General features: G+C 40.3%; 1 protein-coding gene across 1 annotated transcript in view; it reads left to right on the top strand.

Moving 5' to 3' along the window:
• Positions 1-23,545, top strand: part of plpp4 (phospholipid phosphatase 4) — a 46,173-nt gene that overhangs the window by 5,331 nt on the left and 17,297 nt on the right. Inside the window, exons 2-3 of the mRNA XM_034609245.1 lie at positions 17,639-17,747; positions 23,451-23,541. Coding sequence (XP_034465136.1) covers positions 17,639-17,747; positions 23,451-23,541 — 200 coding nt within the window. The remainder of the gene's footprint in view (positions 1-17,638; positions 17,748-23,450; positions 23,542-23,545) is intronic.

The following is a 23,545-nucleotide window of genomic DNA, read 5'->3' as shown; positions in this document are numbered from 1 at the left end:
TGAATCTGACTATTGCAGATATAAAGTGATCAAAAAGGGGGGTTTGACTTCATCTTAAAGATTATAACTTTACAGGAACATTGATAGTGGTAGTGCACTGACTCGGATGTACATATTCATATATTGTTGTGACTTAATTTAACTGATGTTTGTCGGAGGGGTTGTTAATAATGAATATGTAAAAACAGCTAATGTGAGAAATATTGAGTTAAAGTAAAGTTTTATATTTCATCTGAATATTTGATTTATGAAGTAGGTACAGGAAATGATTTAGAGGCCAAATGCTACATTACCCATAATGCTATCGGAGCAGAGAGTGGAAACGGCAATGCTGTGAGAAGTTAGTTTGTTGTTGCTGATAGCAGACAAGTGTAAAGGATTCTCTTATCACACATGTATTCATTCGATTTTGTTCTCAAAAGAAAATCTCTGTTTTAAATCTGGAGTCTCGTCTCGTCATTTTGAAAGAAGCTGGGTTACGCTATGATTTACATGTTATCCTAAATTCAATCCACAAAAAGCTAAAAGAAGTCTCATCTCAATGCTGCTGATCGAGGAAGTCCAACATGCACACCAGTGTTGCTCCGTGTTTCCTCACACACACACAGTGTTGCTTCTCAGTTTGCGTTCGAGCCTTTCCCTTCTCTTGTGCTCATGAGTCATTTGCCATGTGTTTACTTTTCTTTATTTGTGTATTCTCTCTCTTCATTTTAATTTAACCATCAGCAGCCTCTGAGGCACATAATCACAGGTCATCCAATCCGCAACCCTCATTATCTTAGAGATGAAGAAAACAATTTCGTTTACAGGCTTCACAAGTAAATTTGGCTGGAGGGACATGAAAACACTTTCAAACCGGATGCTGGTGGGATTAAAAAAACCAAACAGTGTGACCTCTAAGATTTGTTCATTTTTCAATCTTTGTCCTAAGAGACAGTAACCATTGTTATACTTGATCATGTAAAATCAACCTGATTAATTACTCTGTCCACTCGGAGCTTATGAAAAGTCTATTCATGGATGTTCAATTAAACTAAACAAACAAATGATAATTTGACAAGTCACAGTTGAAAGCCTCAATGATTTCTGTGTTTTCTGCCAGATTTGATGGGTGTGTGTGGTGAATTTAGTATCTGAAAGGTCAATGAAAAAAGATAGAATGATATTGCAATATCAGATGGATTAAAAATGTACAAAAGGCAGAGGCAGATAGAAGATTTATGTGACAAGAAAACTGGAAAAAAAAGAAAGAAAATGATCAGAATGGAGGTATTTGTGTTTAGCAGCTGGACAGAGGAGGGGAAGCAGAGGAGGGGAGGAAAGTGAGGATCAGCAAACGCTGCAGGTGATGTGGCAGAAATAACTGTGATTCCAAAGACAGCCAAGGCAGCTGACTATCACAGCAAGACCAGGGGTTCCCTGACGGCTCAGTATGTCACTGCTCTAAGCCTCCTGGCATTTCACTCTCCACAATCAATTGATCAGCTCATTATGTCTCGCCGTCCCTTCTGTCATCTATCCAACCTTATCTCTTTATTTCTCTGTGGGCAGCTCACCGTCTGTTCGCTACACCGGTTCCTCTTAAAGGAGTACACCAAGGTTTTTTTGCCACGTTCCTATTAGTCAACCAATTTATTAGACGATGAGAATTTACTACAAAAAGTTACACATAAAACGTCTGATTCTGTTGCTAGATCGTGTTTACCAATAACAGTGGTGACAAAAAGACTTTGTTTTCTGTGACCTGGTGTTCATTTCCTGTTTCATACTGATAGCCAGTGTTGTTTCTTTTATCCATGACCTTAGCTGCATATTTATCATTAGAACCATGATGATAAAATTTCTCCACCTGACTATCATGCGAGATTTCCCAAATTTGAACAAGATGGTTATTTTTACGAATCCGCCACGCTTCCACAGCCTCAATGGTGTGCTTATTTTTGTTTCCTTGACGACGAAGGTCAGTATACACTCACTGATGGCACTCCCATATGGACTGTATTCTTGTTACTATGACGACAGAGGTCTGGTTATGTTGTATCTGAGGGTAGGGATGACAGACAACCTGCATGGTCACTCAGGGTGGAGGATTTATTAGAATGTAACACAACCAATCGATCAATCAAACTTTAATTGTAAAGCACCATTCATGTTAGTACTTCACAATTGACTGACGAGGAAAGAATAAGACAAAAAAATGCAGAGAATAAAATACAATGAAATATATTTTAAAAGCCATATTAATAAGAAAATCTAAATATATATAATAAATCTATAATAGGGGAGATAAAACTTTATAAATATAAATTAACAGATTCAAATTTAATAAAACTGAAAGAAGAGAAGAGAAAATATTTCAGGGAAATTTTATACAAATTGTCTGGTTTGATAAATCTCATGTTGTTCATGCTATCACACAAACAAGAGAACGACTGTCTACTCACTAAATGTGTAAACTATGCCTATATGTTGTGTCACCTGGTTTACTATGGCTGCTGAAGGTTTCCTAACTACGACACTTAACATCTTTATTAGCTGAAAGCACTGACTTTCTGAGAGGACTCACTTCCAGGCTGCACTTGTGTTGCAGAGACTTCTGGGAGAATTCATTAACCTCAGGAGAGAAACAAATTAGATTCAGATAAAATGTATTGTGAACAGAGAAAATAGACGTTGGTGCTTATAACGCCAGGTGCTTTGGATATGAAGGAGACTTCCCAGAGAGCCTCGACGCACAAATTCAAGACTTCTAATGAATGTTTCTGATTGGACGGTTCAAAAGATGACCCAGTATCCAGAGTTGAGTTGGTGCAGGGGGGTGGATTGGTCATTCAATGATTTCAGCACTGAACTGACAACTGAATGACAGCAGGTAGAGAGAACATTTTAAACTTTGACAGGTGATTGGCTCAATGCGATTGTGTCAGGTTGTGATTGGATGGAAAGAGTGAAGGCGATAGCGAGAACTCTGCATCTGACTTAAGGCTGGTTTATAGTCGCTGTAGTGTTGCTGGTGCGATGGTGCACCTTCACAAGCCTCTTTACAACTCGTCCTGCAGAGACCACAGAGGCAATCAAATAGTGCTGACATCCTGGGAAGAGATTGCCACTTCACTTGGCAGATACAGGGACGCATTTTTCCGGCGAGTCTGGAAGACCATGAGAGATCGCTTTGTTAAAACCAAAATAAGGTATTCTGGCAACACAGGGGGCAGTCGTGCTGATTCTGGTGGAGCTGAGATGGCTGTGCCAAATCATCAAGCACAGAGAGCCTGAAAACAATTTTGATGGTGTGCATCATTTTACTAGGCAGCCTACTTTGCTTAATTTCTTGTGTCTTTATCCACAGCCTATTTTCTTTTTACGCCCACTAGTGGTTCGGATCATATTGCAGCGCGTTGACCATAAATGCCTCTGTGCTTGCGTATAGTTCGCGTTCTACGTAGTCTCATGTGAACAATGCTTTAGGACACATGTGCAAGAACACAGCCTTCATGACTGAAGTTAGCTTTATTTTGTAGAGCTGCATTCTTCGTCCTAAATATGAATTAATTTCCAGCCAGTACTTATATCTTTCATTAGAAATGAGACAAGAATTAAACAAAATTTTATTGATGAAATGTATCAATATCAGTTCCAAGCCCAGGAGATGTGAATAATTGCTACAGTATTATAGAGATATAGTGCATGATATTTTATGTATGGTTGTTCCTGTATTTACTCTATTTGTCTCCAAATGTTCTGTAAAAATTCACCATTAGCCAGTAGAAGAAGAAATATCTGAACCATGACTGCAGCTCAGTAGCTGGACGCTGAGTTGGGGGGGTGATTCTGTAGACCTTGAAGTTGTAGACTCAGTGTCGAGGCAGAGAGGAAGATCCCCTCACTGTTTTACACCTCTTCCCATCACAATGTCTCGCACCTCACTTTTCCCTCCACAGTCCCTTTCTCAGGTATATTCTTAGATCTGCTCCGTTACTGTCGTTTCTTGAATCATACTCTTACCTGTACAAAGACAGAAGAGAGGCTGAGGAGATGAAAGAGCCTCCCTCCAACTGACACACACACACACACACACACACACACACACACACACACACACACACACACACACACACACACACACACACACACATATTTTGCAGTCCCTTGGCCGAGAGCTCAAAACAAGCAAGCCCCTTTCCTTCTGGAGAAGCCTTCATCGCCACATGTCTGTATGTGTGTGTGTGTGTGTGTGTGTGTGTGTGTGTGTGTGTGTGTGTGTGTGTGTGTGTGTGTGTGTGTGTGTGTCCCTCAGGCCCCTGGGTTCTGCTGTCAGACCAGACTCTTTCCTTGATGACTCCTCTGTGGTTTCCTTGAGAAATGCACTCCAGAGTGATAGCTCAGTTTTTTGCCACAGCACAGGGTGAATCATACATATCATTCAGACCCTTTTCACTTTTTGTTACACTGCATTGTGTTGTGCAATCAATTTCAAATTAATTGAAATAGGCCTTAATGACAAAACATATACATTCTATGTACCACCAGTGTGTGGCAGAACCCAGTAGTTTTACGTGTGATCAAGCCATCATTCACTTCAAACAAGCTGCTGGTAAGATGGTCCTGAGGGAGCTGATATGCAGGGTTAGTGACATTATTCTGTCAATTTTCTCACTTTGAAATATGTTTGAAATATGAGAGTCTTAGCTGAAGAGATGCACACCACATACAATCCAAAACCACATGACTACATCCAGGTTTCAGAATAAGGTGTTATAGCAAAGCATATACCAAATAGATACTGTACATGTAAGATTATTGGATTACACCCAAAGGAAGTTTAAAATGTGCTACCTATGGATCTTATAAATAAAATAAATACCTATAAATTGTGAGAGAAAATACTTTATTCTTTCATTTGAGCTGGAAAAACATAAAATAAATAATTTCTGAATGTAACTGGTACATCTGTGTCCAGGATATTTGTTTGATTTCATCAAATTAGATATTTTCACGTGTACATTTTTTACATTTATACACTGAAATGTCCCCCATAGAGAGGATGAGGAAGAAGTATGTAAAGGGCCCATAATAGGGTACAGAAAACAAAAATCCATACAATTTAGATGATTACACACTAGGATTATTTTATATTCAATTTCTGCCAATAGATCCCTTTATTACACACTGAACCTGTAAGAGTACTTGGAAAAGTGTGTACAGTGTAAAGTCGACCCACACACATATTTTCTATTATTTTGGGCTAAATCGAGCTCTATCCAAGACTGTGTGGGTGTGTTTAGACAGGGACTGACTGACAACTCCCTCACTCTCCTGTTAGCTTTGATTCCTTCAACATTTATATCAGTGCTTGGAGTTTGGTGACGTCATGTCCGGCCACAGAATATCTTAAAACACCAGTGGGTGTACAGGGTCTGTAAGTTATACCACTAGCTATACACTCAAAAAAAAACTTTTTGTAAACCACATTTAAATAAATTTGAAAAAAGCATCAGGTTTGATCATTGGTAGCTATGAGACAATGACAACAGGGACCAGCTTGGATGGCTGAACAGATTTAATGCAGTGGCTGGGTCCCACTCTGTGATTCCCTGCTGATCCAACTTTTGTCTGCCAGCATGACTCCTCCCTATTTTTCTCTGAAAGAGATAAAAATCAGAGAAAATAAGAAGACGCTTCAACGTGCATTGTTGTGCATTGTGCATTGTTGGGATTTATCCCTGTAGTTATTTAGTTTGCTGAGTTCTTCCTACTGTGGGTATTGTCCATTTACACATGTTATTTAATATTTTTGCAAGTATGACAAACAAATCCTTCCATGCTTCATCCTCTTCAAGAAGATAAGAAATTGAAATGAAAAAGGTTTATTTTCTGGAAAGACACTCCAAATGATATCTAAACTCATTCAGTATATACACTTTACAGATCAGCAGATGTATTTTACAACATTACAAATCCATGACAATACAACATCACTCTCTAAAAATGTTTCTGCTTATGTGTAGTATCTATCTTTGGTTATGTCAGATGTTTGCATGTGCTTGAAAAGATGGCGGCTTGTATGTTGCTGTGCATTACGTGCACATTGGCTTCGGAAGCTAAAAGTGAAGCTCATACTAAAGTGTAAATTGTTCCAGTAAATTTGATTTTAATTAGTTATTTGATGCCTGTTGCACGAAAAACAGGCTGAAACGTCATATTGAAAGCTTAGAGTAATTTACAATTGGTCAAGCCTGTGTATGGGTGGGACCGTTAAACTAATGATGCCAAAGACACAAGAGGGCGGCACCTGTATTGAGAATACGGAGGGAAGTGGACATGTGTTGTCCATAAAGATGGTGAAAGATAGGTGAACACTGAGCATTACAACACTAATGTCAGCCTTATGTCGCTATCTGTTTCCACAGCTTCACAGTTGGTGTGAGTGATCAGGCTGTTTCTGTTTAATTCTGTCCTGCTCCTCTCCTATCTTTACCCAGTTTCTTACTATGACACTTACAAATTTACCTTCATGCCCTAAGTCCATTAACCTACACGCAAGCAAAGACACACATATACCCAATAATACTATAAATATAAAAGAAAATAAATAAATAAAAAAAGTAGCACTTTTTGGTGTTTTTTTCTTATTTTTTCATTTGTCACCGGTCTGCACCTTCTGTTTAGAAACATCGGGTGTTTGGTCTGAGCTGATCACAGATAAATCAGCGTTTCTCAATGTGTTTTTCACGCCCCCTGTGGGGGATACAGACTCATGACAGGGTAGGTGCGAATTAATGCTTTGATGTAGAATCCCCCCCCCCCCCCCCCGTAAAAATAAACAAACCATGCTTCAGATTAGAAATGGTGTTCAAACAGAGACTCTGTGGAGACATATTTGATGGGGATGAAAAGAAACAACAGACACCGCTTCTGAGAAAAACAAGGCAACCGAAAACCAAGTCAGGGAAACACAACAAAACCGAATTTGTTTTTTCTGTTCACGGTGAAAGTGGTGGGGGATGAGAAGAGACCAGTGGGTATTTTATGTCGGAAAACTCTGCAGGAACATCCCTTTGTAAAAGCTGCATCGGAGAAACAACAAAGCACTGACGGCATCATACATAACCATGCACAGAACTGTCCAGTGAAAGAAACCAACAGCGGAGGAGCTCATGCCCCCGCAGCTTTGGCTGTGGATTCAACTACGACAACACCACATAATTGAAATCTGCCCTTCTGTCAATCACACACACTTATGTGACTGATTTCAAATGACCTTGAAGAAGTCACTGACAAAACTGAAAGACAAACCTTCTACAAATGGATGAGGCTGCTGACAGATTTGAAATATGCTTGTATATTGCTTATGTTAACTTGAGGATTTTCTGTTTCATAAGTGTACTCCAATTAGAGCTGGGTATCTTCAGGTTTTTTACGATGCAGATGATAAATTGATACTTTAAAACGGTTCCGGTGGTTAAACGGTGCCAGAACTGATACTTATTTCTTTAAAAAGGGACAAAACTATGGTCGACGAAAAGAACAGCTTTTTTATTGCCAAGGCAAATTAGAAGTTTAGATTGAACATATTTAGTTTGAAGTATACTCATACTACAAATATACAAATGTAAATTGGTGCAAAACAAATATACATAACATCATCCCATAATGAATAAAACAATAATAAATAACAGTTTCATATTAAACAGGTTTAAATGTATCTCACCAGGTGCTTCTTTGGGTTTGTTGTGTTCCTCACTTTACACAGAATTGTTTTAAAACGTTTTGCTGCACTTCCCAGTGTCGGAATCCTTTCAGTTATGACTATGTTGAAGCACCGAAATCAGCTTGATCTGGTCCAGTAGGTACCATGTGTGTAGGATCTGATGCCTGATTGGCAGCTGATTTCAGTGCCCGACATTAATCCCAACAGAGTGATAGCTGCTGAGCTCTTTGGGCTTCTTGACTGCTACCTGTTGAATGGAAGAATTGTGTGGGTGTTTGGACGGATGGTGCACGGACCACGGCAGGGAAAAGGAAGGGTTCACAGGCACTGATCAAGAGCCACATGTGCAATGGATGCACTGTGTCATACACAGAAAAGCTCCAGTATCAGAGCAGATTAACCTTGAGCTAAACGAGGTTGACTGATGTTGTAAGCATGGTTTATTTAAGCACGGCAGTTCCCCACACAGTTCCTGTCTGAGCTCAGAGAGGAAACTTTGGAGGAGGAGCGTTTGTTTGACGTGCAAGTTAAGTGACAGCCTCTGGTGAAACTGGCCTATTTCAGCGATATATTTGGAAAGCTGAATGACTTAAATCCACAGCTTCTAATAAGAGACAAGCACCTTCCTCACCTGACAGACAAGATCAGCCTGTTCACTCAGAAGCTGGAGAAGTAGGCCATGTGACTTGAAGTACTGATTCCTTCGAGAATCCGTGCAAAGTTGATTGTGGAGCTCCCTCAGTGATTCCACATCTGAAGGAGCGTACATCTTCTCTGATGTGATTCCTCCAAAAATACTTCAGTGCTCAGTCTATCTGGGTGATAGATCCATTTAATGCATTCAAAGCACCTGCTGATTTCAGGTCTGCAGAAGAGGACTAGTTCATCGAGGTGACATCTGACTCCGACCGGAGGCTGAGATTACAGCTGAGACTCTGAGTGGAGAGGCAACATCCTCTCACAGAGCAGAGGGGAGAGGGCTGTGAGTATTTGGCTTCCCTTTGCCACTTCCTATTTCTGTGAGATGGGCTTATCTGCTTTTGTCTTACTAAAAACAAAGCACAGATCTAAGCTCAACACTGAGCACGACCTGAGAGCGAGAAGCTAGTCATCCAATTTTGATCAAACGTGCAGCGTACAACGATTTATTTCAGCCTCTGATGTATTTGTAGACTCTCACTAATCTTATCTTTATCATATATCTGCCTTTGTGCATTTTTTAGGACAGACTGAAACTCATTGTTTTTGTTTCAGCAAAGTGATTATGTGTCTCTTCCCTGCTCTCGCTGTCCGATCAATAAAGGCAAAATGCCCCCAAATATGTATTTTATTTTTTGGGGTCTATTTTTGTAATCATAGAATGATGGGTGATTTCGCAAAATTTGAGAAACTTTAAGTGAAAGTTGCTTTTTGGAATATTGCCGTGGTAGTGAAGGCATGCATTTTTTTCCCCAGTGTAAATTATTAAAAGTACTTGCTGAGTGTAGCCTATTCCCTAATATAACGGTCTATTAAGTCAGGAGGGCTGAGTCTCAGTCAAGGCGGTGGAGTCTCCGCTGCTGCAGGCCAACTTTGCTCTTGTTGAAGGAGGCGGGGTCTAATCTTACCTACTTGCTCTGATTGAATCGGTGAACCAGTTCCCCTCTCGTTAATAATACATTTTTAAAACTATAAAAAACAATGTGAACATGGAATGCAATTCATTGAAACAAATGTAGTGGAGTACAAGTGATAGTACCTGAAATATAAATGTACTTGAATGAAGTACAGCTATGAAAAATGTACTCAAGTAACTTTATATAAATACAAACCATTTAACAAAGTATATGTACTTTGTTACATCCCACCACTTTGAGCGGCTAAATAGCACGGAAAGAGCATCCTATCCCTCTGTATCCCTGCACCACCAGAGCTCGGCCTGGTATTTTATTCTTTCTGTCCCCTTTAGCCAACTTGAGAAGAGACCTCTCCGGGGAATTCGGTGCTGGCAGAGTGTCACTCAGCATCTATCTCACTCCCCTCCTCCCCCACTCCCTGCCTCGCATGTGACAGGACCAGTGCTGTGCATTCCTGACACACTCGGTCAAGAGCCTGACTGTAAGCGCTAACGCAAACAGAGACGGAGCGAGCCGGGGATGTGACATTTATTGGACTCGCAGGATTCTGACTTGCATTGCATAATACATAATGGATACCTGTAGGAAAATACTTAATGTCCGTCCGTACATTCCAGTAATTTTATTTATTTAATATGATTACATTAAAATGCTGTTTGCTGTCATTGAGATGAAGATTTTAATGTGATTTTTTTTCCCCCGAGAGCAGGTGGCTCTACATTTTCTTTTCTACAGAGTAGCGATGATTATATTGGAAATGGATATTAGAATTGATATTCTTCTCCTTAGAGGCACCAGACCCGCAGTCCCCAGGTCTCAGTTCTGTCTCCAAGCTTCATCCCATTGCTATAACCAGCCACAAGGCCTCACCTTCAGGCCTAATACCTTCTGTTTCCTCACTTTTCCCTGCAGTCCGGTCCTTTTTCAGCCAAAAAGGTATAGCCTGAAATGTAGGATTTCAGTTTATGGTAATCTGGCAGGTAGATTAATGCTATAGCCTGATTTAAACGCACCTTTCTAAAAAGAGCAGTTATCTCCCAGCAAACAGTCAACACCCCACATAAGCACCCATTAGTCGTCAAGGCAGCAGTGCTGTGCTCTGGTCCACAGGTCCAATAATGAATGAAATAAAGTGGCATGATTAAATCAATAACGTATCCTCGGTCTGTCAGTCGCCTCCCTTCTTTTTCCACTGTGTCCCGTTCCTAATCGAATTGCAGCAGCAGCGCTTTATTAAATCACAGATATCCGGTCATCTTTATTTTAATCGAGCCATGCCAGAGAACTTAGATTTGATTTTGCAGGAATAGCAATTGCAGGATTTATTTTTTTCCTGTGTGGAGTAAGAAATGGAAACTTAAGCAAAACCTTCCAGCAGTGATGAGTGTGTAAGTTGTAGATTTGTGATTAACTGAGACTCACCTGCTGCGGCTCTTATTCATCAATCATTGCAGATTTTTCCTTTTTGTAAGTGAGAGCATTGTGACAGCACATTTCCATGCAGCTCTGGGAAAGCTGATGTGCACTGTGGTGATAACATATCCATTTAGTGTGTTTCTAATAGACTGCAGGTAAAAATGTGCCTTTGAACCACTACCAGGCTTTTTGAGTACACTTCTTCATTGTAACCCAATACAGATTCAAGTGATGTAACCTCATGGTCGCTTATTATGATAAGTGCTATGAGTTTTGACAAATGATACAACACATGTGCCAAAAACGTGTATTTTAAACAGAGTTGAACATTTTTGGGAAATTATTCTCTCTTTTTTTTTTTGTGGATGTGAACAAAATGTCAAACTACTCATTGTACATTCATTTAGAGAACTGAGAAGGTTAGTAACGCTGTCGGTACTGTTTTAGTTTGAAAACTCCAAGGTTTGCTTCGTAATCTGGACAGGCAAAAATTGAAGCATTTAAAAACACTTTGCTTGTACTGATTCTGTGCTTATATGACTCGACTAACAGCAGTGAATGCAAAATGTTGTAACCATGTACTGTCAGAGTTCCACCTCGTCGTTGGTCCAAGGAAATTTCTCTCTCGTCTTTCTTTTCACCATTGCTGTTACACAACCAACTGCAGAGTAAACAATCTGCTTTCTGTTTACACCAGCATGCACATGACCAGTGCATGTGGAAGGTAACGTGATATATGTTTTCTATTAGTGTGGAGAGGGATTATTACTGATGCTGAGCTGAAATGCTCTACAGATAAAGATTTGTTACAGAGTTCTTTACTCATCAAAAATATAAGATATCCCAAAATAAACACAGAGAGCTAAACGTTTTAATACAATCTTCTAACTTAACACATACTGTTGATAAAGCATGACTTATTTGATAAGACTAAAAGTGTATTTTGGACATATCCTATCAAGGTCCTTACATTTTTCTGATGAATTTTCTCATTAAAAACTAGCTTGTGTTATTTTTGGCTATTTTCTGTTATCCCACCACTGGGACATAACTCAGCCAGGAATCAAAGAGCAAGCAAACAGTCTGCGCCACCATTCTGTCTCTTCTTATGTCTTCCCACTTCTTTTCTCTCTCTTCCTCACTGTCATTTCTACCGATACGTATTTTTAGATATAAAACATATCAAGTCCCAAGCATTGATTTGATGGCAAGTAAAAAAGGAGGAATGGAACCAGTGGATGCACTGAACAGAGGAGGATGGGAATTTCCCTCAGGACTTAACACCTGTAATCCTGATGACTTTTAAATCTTATAAGTCACTTTGCTGTAGCTCCCTGCCATTTGATTAAATAACGGGAGTAATAAGAAGTGGGTGACATGTGGATGTTATGATGATCGCCTACCTCTGATCTGATGGGAAAAATCATTTCACAGTGTGTCCCAGATCCGGCAGATGGTCCGCTCTAGTTTTTTTCCCCTCTCAGTCCCTACACTACACACACACATATTTGCACACACGCACATCTTGCTCCTGTAGCTCAGCTGCACCTCCTGAGAGTGGAAATGCAATCAAACGTAAGTGGACACAATGCCCTGCGTGCTTTTGAATGTGTCCCTGGATGGCAGCAGGTGCCCTAACAGTCATAACCTGTGAACAGCTCTGGTGCAAAGTGCGACAAAGTGAGGAAATCGGCTTAACCCCTCAGCACTTACCAAGGACAGGTCTTGCCCTGAGCTAACTTTAAGGCATCCACACAGCAGCTCACAGTGCGCGCTGCTTTGTGCCTCTGTGTTGCAGACGTTTTAAAGCTCCGTGATCTTTTCCATTCCCCTGAGAGGTGAAGGTCACCCGGGCTGTCTGCTAAGTGAGAGGTGCTGTGCGAGTTCTGCTCTGTGGCCTCCTCTACCTGAGGATAAATGCTGTCTTATAATGGCTCTGGGCGTTTGGCTCCGGCTCAGCCAACCCCTGCTAGCACGACATAATGTGATCAGTATTGATGAAAACGCCCGGCTTCTGTTTCGATGTATCTGTGATAGGCTGATGCAGGAATACACCAACACAGACACATCCACACAGAGCCAGCCAAAAGATTACTTTCAGACTTAGTTTTGTTCAAATTAATCCAATAAGCTATTCCATTCATCTGTATACCTTATTGCTTCACAGCATCTCTAACTAATTAACTTTTTTAACTTACTGTCACGATGGCACAGCAGACGGTGTTTATTCCCAAGGCCACAGCCACAGATTCTGCCCACTGTGCATTGTAAATCAAGAACTTTCAAATTAACTGCTCGTATTGTTCTTGATGCTGTTGAGTGCTAAACTCTACGATGTGTTTCAGCAGGGGAGAGAGAGAGAGAGAGAGAGAGAGAGAGAGAGAGAGACTCACTCACACACTTGGTGACGCTCACTGTCTCTCCCTCCTTAAAGGAGGAGAGGGGAGATCTTGAGAAATAATTCAGTTTTATTTCCTTGGCTGTGGCTGTGCAAGACAGATTTAGAATATGCATCTAGTAGAGATGGATTGGAATTGGTGATGATAAATTGGCCCAGTTACAGAGCTCCAATGGAGAGGAACAGGGAAGAGACAAAGAGATAAAAAAGTTCCTGAGTTGGAAAAGGTCAGATGTAAAGTATTAAAGCCAAGAACATAAAGTAGTCATGTTTGCTCTTTGTGGAAATTAACGTGGAAAATTCCGACATACCCTTGGTCCACTGAGCACAGAAAATGTATACTCAAAAGTTTTGGTGCCACCATCTTGGAACTTCTCACAGCTTCAGAACTTCACAGATTCATCTTCAGACCTGCTCGGTTGTGGATGAATATATAACGCTGGAAGCCTCTATGTGTTTGCAGAAAAATGCCTCCAAACAAATCAAACACAAGCTGTTGAAAACTGTAGTTACTCCCCTGGCAGCCAGCAGGCAGTCCTGTGTTCTGGGCCTTTTGTGTATGGGCACGTAGAAAGCTCATCTGTTTTGTCCAGAGATGGTCAGAGGGCCACAAGTCTCATTGGAGCTCTGATGACAGTCTGTCTTTGCAGAAAAACTGTTTTCTTCTTACACTTTTCTTTTCTGATTGTGTATCTTTGTCTCTTCTCACTGTCTCTATAGGCTCTGTCATTTATTGTACGGTAAAGGGTTGCAATCTCACAGGTTTTAGGGTTGGAAACAGGAGGTTGGTGGATGTAGGGTTTTTCTAAATGAGGGGCCATAGAGGGGCCACAATTTATAATTATATGTCCAACCTCTATGCACAATTCCTGATTCAGTAAGGTGCACATTTAAGTCATTATATGTTTAGCTCCTGTTAGCTCTATAGCTTTGAGCATAGCCACACATCATTGAATAGATTTTGAAAATAGTTTGTTTAATTCAAAAAGCAAGGTATTGTTAGTAAGTAGCTTGTTTATTGAAACCAAAATAAAAGACTACTGACAGGACAAATGCAGTTCAGAGGCCAATCAGATTTCAGTAGGGGCCAGTGCCCCCCTGGACCCTGCCCGTTGATCCACCCCTTGTTGGAAATGAGGAAAAGAATGAGGAGCAAATGTAATATAAATCTTTTGATGATACATGTAAAACCTCTTATGGCTGTTAACCAAATATTTTTACCAGTCTAAATCTGCCACTTCATCTCACCCTCTCTGCCTCTCTCTTTGAATCAATGTGATTACAATTATTTCCCAGCAGGGTAACCTGGACTACATGCAGCGTATGTCATTACCTCTCCAAGCTCTACTAATGTGTCTAATCCACATTGTCCTTCCTGCTTCACACAGACAAATGCATCCGCTGTCAGCAGCCTGTAAATGATGCACTTCCTACTGATTTCATCTCGGCCTCTAAATTACAATAAAATGAATTCCCTGGAAGAGCAGGCACTTCCATCCACAGAATCAAAGATGAACCCTTGATTAATTCCAACTGTGTGCTTGAAGTTTGGAGCCTGGAGGCCTTAAAGCACGCCTCAGCCTTATTGGAGTTTTTCTTTTCATAACATTTTTTTTCTTTAGTTGCAAAAGAAAAGATGAGTCAAAAACTCAATCTGAATCCTTTGAGGGCAGTATTGATTTGATCGAGGAGATTTCATACAAATTCTCCAAAAGAAGAGGAATATTACTTCATGTCCAAAAGGCATTTTAATTTTGAGTTTATGAAAGTGATCATCCCTCGCAAACAAAGGGATGGTGAAAGTATCTGAAAATACAGTTCTGCAGTGAACAGCTGGATCGTTCCCAATTACATTTCTTCATGGCAGGTCAAACTATTTTTCTTTGCTGCTTTTTTTAGCTGTTATTGTGAACATTAAAGATCATTAGCAGTCAAGCTTAGGTCTCAACAACCAACACAAAATAGTACTGTATATACAGTATATGTAGAACTAACGGGATTGGTGGGTTATTTTTTTCCACCAATTCTTTAACATTGTGTTTTTCACTGTTTTCCCAGGCGATAATCAATGGATCTTGATGAAATCAGGCACATTTAGGGGACTGATATCTAAGAGTGTGTGCAATTTGCTGCGGCTTGATTGAATTTAAGTGGACTATTGAGACTTGACTGAGCAATGTGCTTTACTGATTGCTTTTTTAGTTACAGAAAGTCAATGCACTGACTGACTGCATTTTTTTTCATAAGGCAGCGAGTTTGTGCACACGACTCTGAAACCAAGGCAAATATTATGAAGATAAATTATATGTATGGTTACCTTGGGGGGAGAGGAAGCCTCAAACTCATTAAGACGTTCCGGGTTGGATGCAAGATAAGCCTTAAAGAGTGACTGGTAGACCACTACAGTATTAAATTACCTTGAAGCTGTGTGTGTACGTGCGTGTGTGTACGTGTGTGCGTGCCTGTGTGTGTGTGTGCGTGTGTGTACGTGTGTGCGTGCCTGTGTGTGTGTGTGCGTGCGTGTGTGTGTGTGTGTGTGTGTGTGTGTGTGTGTGTGTGTGTGTGTGTTCTATGCTCTATGCTCTATGCTCTATCTGTCCGCTTTTAATCCTTGGTACAAGAAAATAACATCCTCTGTCACTGATGTCTGAACAAGAGCTGAAGAGAGAACAAGCCAGGGAGAAATGGGGGTAATTCATGAAGGGTACTGTGTGTATCATTAGCGCAGTTTAATTTATTGTGTGTGACACATGCCGTAAATGTAATGCAGCTGAAGTGAATCATGCACACGGGCGCAGCAAGGTGTAAAATGAGCTGGTACCGATTAGGCCGCTCCCTTGTGAAAACATCGTGACACATAGTTATCAGCGGACCAACAAACAGACTTTCCACACTGGGTAATATGCTACATGTCTTTGACAGCGATAAAGATATATCTGATATTTGTTCCTGTAGCTTTGAAGCAAGGAGGAAATAAGAACATCTGTAGTACACAAATCCGTATGATTTTTTAATGTGGGAAAGGTTTGTAGAAGATTTGTGTGTCTTTTGAGCCATCGGCCTCCTCCACATTCCTACAGTTGGATTCACACTGAAAGGCTGCACAGGATCCAGGAGCCAGTAAGCGGCTTCAGTGAAGCAGACATGTGATAAATGTCTCGCTAAAGGGCATGTAGTTGTATAGGGAGAGCATTACTCAAGCGCTATTTCCCCCCAGATTGAAACTGTTCATCTGGGGAAAGAACTGCTGGACCCAAAGAATCCCTCCACAAACCTCAGGCAGCTGCCCAGCTTTATTATTTAATGGGTTATTTGTTTGTTTGTCTCATCCATGCACCCACTAGTTGGAAATCACTGATCTAGAATAAAATAAAATGATTGAGCTTAGAGTGTATTGTATGAACATAACACAGTGAGTGTGCCATTGGCAGGGAAGCTGAGGAAAGAACCAGAGTTAGATTCAAGTCCTGCAAAATGCAAACAATTTAAGATATTTTCCATTTTAAGGCCTTAAGTTATTCTCTGGATTCCCGAGCGAGCAGCACTTTTCTTATCTTTTTAACCTAAAATGGGCTAAATCTTCAGTTAATCACTGTAAGGCACACACACTCTGCGAGATCAGAATATCTGTATTAATGTTTTGCGTTTTGCTGCTAGCGTCCCATAAACACTGTGAGTTTAATGGTTTAAATATTTTGAGCTCTCTGTGGCTGAGGAGGTGTCTCGCAGCGCAACTGATGTGCAACAGAGCAACGTACTGAATGTTTCAACGTGCAGTGACAAAAATACTTTGTTGAGACAGCAGAGAATGAGGTTGTATCAGATAGGCCTCTGGGCGGCCAGGCCGGGCAGGAGGAAGCAGGAGAATGCTAAGTTCTTCTTTTGAGTGTGAGACAGCAGCATTGTTATATGAAGTCCACCTTTTCCACAAATGTGTCTTTTTATACTAATGGAAGAATCATCATGTCCTCTTTTACTGAGCCTACAAATGCATAGCACGGCGGTCCTGAGCTGTTTGAACCACTGGTGCGTCTGGCCAGAGAGGATGGGGGACGTCTCTGATTGGTAGATGATGTGGTGGTTTAGTTCCAGCACGGATTTTAAAATGAGCGCAGCTTTTCAGGTTCCCAATCATGAGCAGTCGCTGGTGGCAGGGGGCCTCTCACCTTTGATTAGAGGGTGTTAACCTTATCAAATATTATGAGGTGGAGACATCTCAAATGGTTGACCCTACATAAACACTAGGTTAGGAGCCATGATCAACCCATAAATGTAGATTTTTTTAAATAAATATGTTAATAAATGGGATATTAACATCAGCATTAATTAATGAAGTTTTTAAGTGTGCAGAATCACTTAAAGAAAAATGATATTGAAATAATCACTCATATCTCAAATGTATACACATTACATGGTATGCTACTCTTTGTATAAGCCTCCTCTGAATGTCCAAAAACAAGTGACTGATCAGTGCACATTTGTTTTTCTTTGCCACAGATTCACAGAGTTTCTGGAGCCGTTTGAGAGAGTGATTCAACCGGAGGAGCTCTGGCTCTACAAGAACCCTCTGGTTGAGTCAGACCACATTCCCAAGAGGGTCATGTTCGTAAGTACTTGCTATAATTATGCATTCCTCTTATAACAAACTTGATGGGTACGTCATTATTCAGCCCAAAGGAACCATATCCGCTGCTTAGTTGAGTGAGGTGACCTCAGTGAGGTGCAGAATCTTTCATTCAGGAAAATTGTCACTCTGCTTTCCACCGTCAAGGTGAGGCTTGAATCTGATAGAGAGCTATGGTGATTGGTGCCTCCAATGTAAATATAATCTCTTGGACAGAAATCGCTGGTACAAGGTTAAGACGGGTTTCAAACGGATACAGCAGGGAATGAAAAATACATTTCGTCTGGCTCAAACTGTAAACACTGAGCAAATAACCCAAAACATCTCTTGGCAAACACTGTCCAGCACATATAGGAGCGTCTGTGCTGATTTTGTTCTCAGCCACAGTCCCAAGCTTCAATGCATTTAAGATGCAGCACGCCGGTGATTACGGAGCTCATTGTTGTCTGACTCAGATGCTGCAAATTTGATGGTCTCATTTTCAAAGGGTGATTATGGTAAAATATGACAACACAAAGGATGCCAAAGTAGAAACAGTGGCTGTAAAACCTGAAATACTCACATACATTTGAACTTTTCCCAACTGCTATCAAAAGTCTGCACCTTGTAATGACACATCATTTCTGGGAAACAATTTGAATATCATCATTTAGGAGATTCAGTAGATAGTAAAGACATTTGGGAGATGGGATTATTTACTTTCTTGCTGTTCATTTCATGAAAATGTTCCTCCAGCTCTGATGTCTCTGCAATAAGTAGGATGTTAGAGCCAGGCAGAGATTAGTTTATCTCTGCATATAATACACCAGCAGGGGTAATAGCTGGCCTGGCTCTGATCTATCACATTCCAGCATGGAGGAACCAAATGCAGGCAAAATGCAAAAAAACTAAACAAAACAAGCTTACAGTAGCAGAAGGAATACAAGGAAGCCTTTAAAAATGTAAAAAACTCAAAAAAACAAAGGTGGAATTAGGAAACATGGCAAACAAGACCAAACTGAACCACAATGAACAGACAAACTGACAAAAACAAAAGAGAAACAGAGACCAGACTATTTCCAAAATTACTCACTGATCACTTTATAGTGAATTTGCCATTTTGTTGTGCTGCCCGAATGATTTGTGAAAAATGTTATACCTTATATAGTGGATTCATTGTTTTCCACAGTAAATCATGAAAGTGTTGAACCGATGGTCAGCAACTGAGCAATATTCTGTATCCCATCATGCATTGAGCTTGTGGCATTGACAGGAAGACAAATGGCTAAGAGACGAGAGGAGAGAGGGGCGCACGTCTCTACTCTATGATTCTTATCCTTATTCCCTTTAAAAAATATCTGAAATACCGTTAAGATAAAGACAGGTTAAAATTTACGGGATTTTCACAGACCGATTTTTAAAATCGTATATTTTAGCTTTTGTCGCTAATATTTGCGCTAAATATTTCTTTTTTATTATTATTATTTCTATGATGATTTTTCAACCAAAAACACAAAAAACAAATAGACAGTACAATATACACACTAACACTGATAGCCAAAAACAATTCAACCCTATATATCAATATATATATATCAGTACCCTTAGAAGTCCGCACCCGATTCGCCAGACTTTATCCACGGGTCAGGCATAAAAACAGCTATAGAAAATACAGAAATAAAAAAAAAGTCATAAATGCCACCTCAAATGTAATTTATCCAGCTCTAACTATTACTTATCAATCAGCATCAAGGTGCTTAGACTTTCTAAGTAATGTTGTTGATACTGGGACTTCGCAGCCCCCACATATACACATTTGTAGAGCAGTTGCAGTACTAACTTAAAGACGGAAATAGTGACCGCTTCAACCTGATTATACAGATACTCTCAGCGGAATGTGCTCCACATGAAGCAGAGCTGTAATATCTTCTAAATGCCTTTTCTGTCTTGGAGCTCAAGGGTAGTAATTGAGCTCTGATAAGAACTGCATTACATGCCCTATACTCCTGACGTATAATAGATTATTTTTTCCAGTACATAAAACAGCGAGTTAAATGATCTCTCGCAGGTTTAATACAGAGTTGTTATGAGGAGTCTGTAACTATAACGTCCATGGATCTCTGCTGATGACAGGTCTCTAAATAATGAGTGTGAGACAAAGCCTTCCACCCACATGCCTCTCTCAGAAAATACTCCCGGTGCTGACAGGCAGAAGTCAGGCTTCTTTAATGTCATCGCTCTGACTGTAGCCCTGAAGGTGTGCAGAATTTATCTGGCCATTAAAAATAGTCCGTGGAGGGGATTTACACGATGCTCCGTTATGACTTACTCTGACCTTTATTAAGATATTATACTGTTAGCCTGTGTTAGCCTGTGTTAGCCTGTGTTAGCCTGCTCGCAGTCAAGAGAGGGTTCATTCTTTCACTATGGGAGTGACAGAAATGTTCAATTCCTCCATTCAGTATAGCTAAAGGTGACATGTTGGAAAGGTGAACCCGAATGCAGAGCACAGACTCGAAGCGAGGGTGGTTTATTGCAGCAGGCTTGAGAAATGAATGGTGAATAAAGGGTTCACCCTACTTTCCACGTTCTGTGTCCGCTGAGATTTTCATTCTTGTTCCGGTTACAAGTAGATGCCCGCAGTTCTATTAATACTAAAATGAGGATGCGCGTTGGTTTGTTGTTCCAAGCATGCGTACCTGATCCCAAACTCCAGTCCATTCCAGTAGGTGGATATATTGTACCTGGAGCATGCACAGTAATTGCATACAGTCAGCATGGTCACAAATGTTGGGCTGCACGCAAATATCCATATACTATAGCGGACCTCAGCAGATTGGCGAAAGCATAAACTATGAATATGCCTTTAAGGAGTGAGGGCTCCAGCAAGCAAAGGTGGAGGACAGAGTAGAAAAATGGGGAGCCAGAGCTGAGTGGGGAATGAGGGCTGAGGAGCTGGCAAGCGTGGAAGAGGCTTGGGGGGAGCTGGAGGCTGGGAGAAAGGAGCAGGTTCTGGACTGGTGAGCTTGGCAGGCACAGAGGTGGGCAGGCAGACAGGTGTGCAGGAGATGGACAGGAGGCCCAAGGAAACAAATGTTTGAACAGGGAAATACATGAGGGGACGAGGTACCAAGCACTATAGGGGGGGTAATGAGTGCTTGATTCCAAACTGGCAAAGAGTGGGTGAAGAAGCGAGATGAGTACTGATGGGCTGGCAAGCTGAGGGATGGTATGTGTGCAGGCAGCAGTCACATCATAAATCATGGCTAAAGGTTGCATTTGTACAATGTCAACCCGGCTATAAGAATTATTAGTCTGCAAATGAAGTGCCTGAAAATCAGATCTCATCTCCATGCAATCCGTTCTGTTCCCATTTTATGCAAATTAAGAAAATTGATTGAGAATTAAATGTAATTGACTGCACATTATATACAGCGGGGCGCCCCACAAGAGCTGTAAATATTATATTATAGTCCCCCCTCTAAGCAGGCACTTGGTGAAAGGTACAGAACGTTTAATGGGATTTACACAGATAAAGATGTCTGCTATTTTTGCATCTACATAAGTGAGTGCTTCTAGAGACACACTGTGGGACATATAAAACATTGAACTAACTAACGTATTGCAAGTAATATTTTACTGTTACACTGATTCACATACTCTATGTAGCCTATATATGTGTGCGTTCAAGATGTGAAAAGATGATAATGAACCTTAATGTCATCTGCCAAAATACATCAACTCATTAATTGAATTAAAGAAAGCTATGAATAGTCTTTAAGTGTGAAATCATTGCCATTAAATATTATAGACGACATATTTTATATTGTCAAACCTTTGGAGATGCTTTTAATCACCTCAATGTGTTTCTATGGCAACTCAAATCAAATCCCCACGCTTTTTTCTTCCTTTGGTACTGGTGCCATTCAGGATAGTTGTTTCACCCTGAATAAATTCTGAGATGTGAAAGTCTCAACCTGACAGAGAAAGAAGTGTTTGTTTCTCACTGGGTTCCTTCACACCCTCAGTGATAAAGTAATGGAAACTGTTGTTACTGAAAGGTCACAGATACCCTGGCAAATGTGATGGATGCTACGAGATCCCAAAATGCAGCTTGTTGCTTCAATCCATTTGGTCTGGAAACATTTTGATGTATTTGATCCTGTGCTCTGCAGACAGCCATGACTGGAGGCATTATGTTTTCTGGTAACACTGTCTCCTCAAGATGAAATTTCTATACAACCGGACTGCAACACAACTAGACTAGACTTGAATGCACTAATTGTAAGTCGCTTTGGATAAAAGCATCTGCCAAATGACATATAATAATAATAATAGACGTAACTGTAATCGGATTACATTATGAGGATATGTTGTTAATTTAGGTATTTGGTAAGTAGCAAATGTTGATTTTGAACATATCAGCAAAATGTTGACATATGATATTTTTTCTTGCTACATTCAAACATCTGATCATGCAACAGAATATCCACCAGTAGACGTGTGGGGATTAAATCATTATTACCTCTGCCAAGGAGGTTATATTTTCATCTGTGTTTGTTTGACAGTTAGTAAGATTACGCTAAAACCACTAGAAGGATTTCTACAAAACTTGGTGGAAGATTAATGTGTCAGGGAAGAACCCATTAAATGTTGGTGTGGATCCAGTATTGTGAGATAGACATTTGCGTTGATTTCTCATAGAATAATTCATGGATCTTGATGAATAAAATACAAATACAAATCTGGATCCAGTGAATTTATGCAATTCTAGTCAAACCTTTTAGTGGCTATGTTTAGGCACTCAAGGTCAGGAAAAGTTAAGTGACTTCAGACACAAGATATATCCCTAACCTAACCAATGTGCTTTAGTTGGTTGAATTTAATTCAAACTCTGGATGTGAGCCCCCTGGTGGGTAAGTTATGTGCCATGTGCGAATCCACCCCAACCACCTCCTGTGACTAATAGATGTAATCGGTTCCATTCATTTATAACAACATGTTACTTCTGAACATAGTCCAGCATGCAATTGCTGTAAAATATATTGTGTGTTGCAGTTGAGATGTATAGAAATGTAAACCTAAACTTGACTGGTTGGTATCATTGTCTATAGCTACACTTCAAACAGTAGAAAGTCTACATCAGTTGACATTTTGCCCAAACATTGGCCATGTCTTCAGGACATTTTAGATTATTTAATTTAAAATTGAAATAGCAAATGTTAGTGCACCTGTGAGAGTGAATCCAAGTGTGATTACGAGTTAGTTCTGAACAACTTCAAGGGCAGGTGCTAAATGAGTTTCTTTGGCAGAGATGCACAGATTTACACAAGGCTCAGCACTAATTCACCGTGTGTGTCGTGATAAAGAAATGGAAACCCAGCCTTCACCTCTGTCGCTTTAATGAAAGAAAATATCCTGAAATAGGCCAGAAATTAATTTGGGGGGTCTGAATAATTACCTGGGTGCAGAGGAGACCCACATCTACTATCAAGTGAGGGAGCACAACTGTACAATAAAGAAGCTTGTTTGGCCCATCAATTTGCCTTGTTAAAATTAACTCAGAGTAATGGATCATCTCATTCCTCAAAGCAAAAATTACTTTTAAGATTAACCTGCAAAACAGTCCCTGTGGAATCCTGCAGTGCATCTTCTAAAGTCACAGTGATAACTGTACTTTTATTTTTTGTCTTGTTTTCCTCACAGGCAATTTCCTTTCTTACCCCACTGGCGGTGATATTTGTGGTGAAGATAATTCAGAGGACGGACAAGACAGAAATCAAAGAGGCATGTTTAGGTAC

The sequence above is a fragment of the Hippoglossus hippoglossus genome, chromosome 15, assembly GCF_009819705.1.
Source record: "Hippoglossus hippoglossus isolate fHipHip1 chromosome 15, fHipHip1.pri, whole genome shotgun sequence".
Classification (NCBI taxonomy): domain Eukaryota; kingdom Metazoa; phylum Chordata; class Actinopteri; order Pleuronectiformes; family Pleuronectidae; genus Hippoglossus; species Hippoglossus hippoglossus.
The sequence above is the reverse complement of the archived record's forward strand: the minus strand, read 5'-3'. Positions and strand labels throughout refer to the sequence as shown.